The 5,759-nt window shown below is 50.6% G+C and overlaps 1 protein-coding gene across 1 annotated transcript; it reads left to right on the forward strand.

Annotated features, from left to right (window-relative positions):
* The first annotated feature begins 2,346 nt into the window (after positions 1-2,346).
* Positions 2,347-5,396, forward strand: LOC122173747 (forkhead box protein D4). Its single transcript, XM_042850624.2, has one exon. The coding sequence runs from the start codon at positions 3,278-3,280 to the stop codon at positions 4,244-4,246; it is 969 nt and encodes a 322-aa protein (XP_042706558.1). The 5' UTR covers positions 2,347-3,277; the 3' UTR covers positions 4,247-5,396.
* The last annotated feature ends 363 nt before the right edge of the window (positions 5,397-5,759 follow it).

The raw sequence follows: 5,759 nt of genomic DNA on the forward strand, positions 1-5,759 counted from the left end.
TTCTCACCCCCTAGACACTGCATGGATTAGCAGTATCCCGTTCATTGGGGCTCTCCTCAGGGGGTCCAATTCTTAAGAACGGCCATACTGCATCAGACCAAAGATCCATCAAGCCCAGTATCCTGTCCTCTTGACAGTGGCAAATGGCAGGTGCCCTAAAGGGAATGAACAGACAGGGCATGGATCACTTCATAACCTATCACCCAATCCCATCTTCTAGCAAACAGAGGGTAGGGCCACCATTATGCCTATCCTGGCTAATAGCCATGGATGGACCTATCTTCCATGAATCTACCTAGCTCCCCTTTGAACCCTGTTATACTATGGGCGTTCACAACACCCTCTGGCAAGGAGTTCCACAGGTTGACTGTGTGTTGCGTGAAAAAATGCTTGTGTTTGTTTTAAACCTGCTACCTATTAATTTCATTTGATGGCCCCTTGTTCTTGTATTATGAGAAGGAGTAAATAACACTTCCTTATTTACTTTCTCTATACCACTCATGATTTTATAGACTTCTATCATATCCCCCCTTAGTCGCCTCTTTTCCAAGCTGAAAAGTCCTAGTCTTATTAATATCTCCTCATATGGAAGCTGTTCTATACATTTTTGTTGCCCTTTTCTGAACCTTTTCCAATTCCAATTCGTATGAAGATGATCCCAGAAGGGGGGTGGTTAATTATGCCCTCCAGAGGGAAAGCAAGGTGCTGCCTGCTCTCTTATATCCTACTCCATTTGTTTGCTACGTTATCATAAAAAGATATGGGCAAAACTGTTTAAAGCTAGAAAATCCAGGCTGAACCCTCTGCTTTGCTGCTAAGCGATGCTCTTTTCCACTGTCATTGATTTAACAACTGCTTAGCTTTGTATAGCTGGGTGTTACTTTTGTTTTGCGAAGTTAGGGGAAGACTGGGGAGACCTACCCTTTAAGCTAGAATTACGGCTTTATTTTCTGATGATGGTAAACTGCCTGGCTGAAAAACAAAACAAATTACATTTCATTAGTGGAGGCCGTGCAGCACCCCCAGCGTGGTGGTTTAAACATCCGAGCCAGCAATCGAAACATAACCAGACCGTTGTATGCAAAAAGAAGAAACCATAAACGGTTGCTGGTTTTTTTTAAGAAAAGTCGGTTTGATTTAACCTCCCTCCCTTTAAAATTATTACCGATATAGCAGCAATTGCTCAGTGATGAACATGTCTTAAGACCTTTTATAACGCTTTAATGAACAAGTGGAAATTTCTCCCCCATATTGTTTAAATTTCTTATAAGTAATGTTATTGGGCGTGCTAACATCAAGAAAAAGCTATGGCATGCCTCACCAGCCTAATACTAAATTCATTCTATTGTTCCTCCTTACATGTCTATATTTTCTCAGAAGAGAAGTTACTTGGTTCATATTTATGAATCACTTAGCCTGGATGAATTTATTTTCATTTTGTGTTTTGAATATTTTCCAGAGTCGTCTTTGTATATTACGGACATTGCTTCAGGTACGGTGAAAAAGCACTACGGTTCTTGCAAACGAGTACACAGAGATAACGCTGTGTATGTGTAAATAAAATGTAGCAGCTATTAAGGAAGACAGTAAACATTTGAATAGATATTGTGTGTGTGTTCATGGAAATTCTGGCAAGAAGAAAGTATTGAAATGCAGGCTAGCTTCTGTGTCCCCAAGTAAACTTCAATTCGCCCAGGGTTTTCCTGATATGTGAGAAGAGGGTAAAAATGTCCTTATTCTGAATTCTCTACCTCAAAACTAGGATCAGCATGCAACAGGGTTCAGAGCGGAAGACAAATACACAGAAGGAGAATTATACAGTTCTTCCTGATTTTACTTCTCTAAAGCCAGTGCCGCTGTACTATTTCCTACTATTTTCATATGCAGATCTGGGAGGTAAATGGCAACCTCTACAGTTCTCATGTGCGGTGTCACTTACCATTGTCATGGCCAAATCCACCTGCAAACGAGCTGAAGTTTACAAAAGCCAAGCTGACCAACTAGGGGCCTGGGGCTGAACCTTTTGCCCCAGCTGTGTAATGCCCAGCGTAGTTTCTTTTGTGCGTGTAGCCTATTAGCAGAAGGTAGCGTCTAGCCTTCGCCACTGTAGAACAGCGGAGAGGGGAAGTGGGAATTCGTTCAGAACTGCAATAGGAAATCCTCCCCTAACCCACCAGCATCCAAACTTCATAGAAACGCCTTTCCCCAAAGTAAACTCTGCGCTGTGATTTGTTTACTTTATTCTCCAAATTGCTGTTCATTAGTTCAGCTCGTAAAACAAAACCGTCAAGTGTACGTTGTTACCACGCCCGCTCTGACTGTCGCCCGGAGATAGCGCCTCATTGCTATGCATGCTCAATTTAACTGTGAGGAGGTTCAAGTATTTCACATAAAGCGTTTTCTCTCCTAATTTGAAAAGTTGACCTTTTGCGTTATGTGCACGTGGTCATTCAGTACAAACCCTGGGCCATGTGGATCAGCTAGTAGTGCTGTTGGATGCCTTTTAGCGGGAGGAGATATAATCATTTTAACTATTTGATTGCAGATGTTTTCTGGCGTTAATAGTAGTGGTGAGATTTCATTTTTGGAGTATCTAGGCGTTTGGTTTTTGTAAGGAGGGAAACCACACGCGCGGACTTCCAATGCCATCCCTGTTAAAATCCCCGAATCCGTAAAGATGTTAATCTCCACCTGATTATAGTTCAGTACCGCTGAGAAGCGCTGCTGGAGAGTCTGTGGCGTTGCTGTACAAGCAGCACATTTCAGCAGGCAGCGCCGAGCGATTCTAGTCCATATCTTAGTGACGGAAGGGGGCGACGTTTACTATGATTATAACTTTGCTCATTCAAATTTTGACTAGCGCCAGATGTGTCTTTCCGTCGCTAAAGGTTGCAAATGCGCTTTCACCATGGCCACCTGCCTCTCACCCGCTACAAGTGGACGGAGAGATGGCTGAAGAGCCTGAGAGTTGTAGCCCAGTGGGCCATTCCCCTCCTCCCCCCCGAGCTGCTTCCTGGGGCTCCGCCAGGGTCCTGCTCTCGCCCACTGCCCGATCAATAGCAAGCACATCCCAAGGACTCAGCATCCTCCCCCTCGCTGGTGGGCAGGACCGGGGACCTCACTGCAGCTGTGAACCATTGGGCTGTAGCAGGGACCAGCCGCTCCTCTCCCCCCGCTGTCGTGGGGAGGGGTATAAGAAGGGCTCGGACGCGGCTATCCCAGCCACAGGGCGAGGCAGCGGCCAGGGCTACACCAGCGTCCGTGGGCGAGCGGCCCCATGAGCCGGCAGCTGGGCGTGCGGGGCTCGGATGGGGAGGACGACGAGGAGGAGGAGATCGGCAGCGTGGGGGCCGAGGAGGTGGAAGGGGACAGGGGCGTCCAGGGGCAGCCCCGCCGGTCGGGAGAGCCCGAGGGGAAGCCGCCCTACTCCTACATCGCGCTCATCACCATGGCCATCCTGCAGAGCCCGCAGCAGAAGCTGCCGCTGAGCGGCATCTGCGCCTTCATCCGCGGCCGCTTCCCCTACTACCGGCGGCGCTTCCCCGCCTGGCAGAACAGCATCCGCCACAACCTCTCGCTCAACGACTGCTTCGTCAAGCTGCCGCGGGAGCCGGGCAGCCCGGGCAAGGGCAGCTACTGGGGCCTGGACCCGGCCTCGCAGGGCATGTTCGACAACGGCAGCTTCCTCCGCCGCAGGAAGCGCTTCAAGCGGCCGCCGCCCGCCCCGGCCCCGGCCCTGCTCTGCCCGCCCTGCGCCCTGCTGCCCCCCGAGCCTCTGCGCTACGTGCCGCCCGAGGCCGGGCTCCCGCTGCCCCCTGCCTGCCCCCTGCCGCGCCGGAGGGCAGCCGGCTGCGCCCTGCAGCTGGGGGTGCTGCTGCTGCGGGAGCAGGAGACAGCCGGGGCACAGCAGGCGGCCGCTCCCCCAGGCCGCGGCTGCTCCTTCAGCATCGAGAGCATCCTGATGGGCAGCGAGCCGGCCCCCAGCCCGCTGCTGCGGCCGGCCGCCGCCTGGGCTTGCGGGACCCAGCTCCTGCCCCACGCCCCCTGCCTGCTGCCTGCCGCTCTGCTAGGCGCTGCCTCGCCGTGGGACACCGCCTCCTGCGCCCCGGGGGCCGGGAAGGGTGCCCGCCTCCTCCGGCCCAGCCCTGGTGCGGCGGCGGCGTTGCTGGGCTGCCAGCCCGTCCCGGGCCCCGCCAGGCTGCTGCCCCTTGGAGCGGCTGCGGGGGGATCGCCGGCCGCCTTCTAGCCCCAAAGGGGACCGGTCTGGCACCGCCACCCCGGTCCCAACCTCCGGCCACCCCTGCCGGGGAGGGACGTTGCGCGGACACCTTGGTCAAACAACGTCATGCTCCGATCGGAAACGGCCCGGGCACTGCCCCGCCTTTGCCGTCGGGGCGGGGGTCGGGGGACTTCTGCACTAGCCCCCCCATCCGTCTCTGGGTGGCGATTGTCCTGGAGCGCCTTACTTTATGCTGCGAGCTGAAACTGACTGACCCTGCTAAGTTTGCAGCAGCTCCGGCTCTGGGAGGGACAGAGAGGTTTTTCACCCAGTTCCTGGGGTGTAGCGATCATGCAGCAAATAATCCCCTCACGGATGTGCGTTGTCTGTAAAATGTTTACAAAGCGACGGACTTTAAATGAGGGTTGTTTTTTTAAGGAACAGGTCACCGGGCACTATCGTGAGTGTTGCTGTTTTTCTCCCTGTGCAACGTCAAAAGCGCATCCGGTCTGCATTATCTGAGTGAGAAATGAACTAAGTGGGTAACTTGTGGGATTCAAACAAAAACGTCAAACACTGGACAACTTCCACTATAATACGTTTCCTTTTCTCCTCCTTTGAACGACAAACTTTTCAAAATGCCAAGCGTACAATACTTATGTATCCTGTGTTTCCTCTTGTGAGGGGTTTGCAATATAAATAGACTTGCAGCTGAATATTTATTGCCTGTGATCTGTATTTGCAGCTGCCGTGGGGAAATGTTAACATAAAAACTTGTGTATGGCCTAAATAAAAAACAATATCGTGCTTGTCCTTTTTCTGAAGTCGGTTATAGAGGATAACACAATTATGTATATGCTCATCATAATGTATATAAAATCCAACTGGCTAACTTTCCAAACTAAAGAGACCTTTTCGCTTTCATATTTTAAGGGGGACAAAAGGGTAATTTCGAAGTCCCTTTAGGGGGTGTATTTAGTGTATTTCCGAGTGTTTCGGCTACTTAGATTTAGGGTTTATTTCGATGTTATTTGACTACACGTAAAATCAGAGGCATTTTTCTCAAGTCCTAGTAGAAGCTAATTTAAATTGAGATCCGAATTGCCAGTAGCTTCACTGGGAGCAGAATCGGACCCGTACATTGGGATAACAGGTGTCACCTTCCTCCCCACAATGGGCAATGAGAGCAAGCTAGGAGGTGGAAAAGAAATGTTACTTGTTTATCTGATTCTTAGTGGTAGGCGACTGTATTAATTGTATTTGTTTTAAATCTACCTTTACCTGTGTAATTTTCCCATCTTGGTCCCCACGGAGGGATACTACTAGAAAGAACATGCTTGCGAAGCTCACGGCTGTTTTAGGTGTCTAACCAATACAAGCGACAAAGAGTCCAGTGGCACCTTATAGACTAACAGATGTATTGGAGCATAAGCTTTCGTGGGTGAATACCCACTTCGTCAGACACACGCCTGGCGGTTCACCCAGGAAAGCTTATGCTCCAATACATCTGTTAGTCTATAAGGTGCCTCTTTGTTGCCTT

The sequence above is a fragment of the Chrysemys picta genome, chromosome 6 (genome assembly GCF_011386835.1).
Source record: "Chrysemys picta bellii isolate R12L10 chromosome 6, ASM1138683v2, whole genome shotgun sequence".
Classification (NCBI taxonomy): domain Eukaryota; kingdom Metazoa; phylum Chordata; order Testudines; family Emydidae; genus Chrysemys; species Chrysemys picta.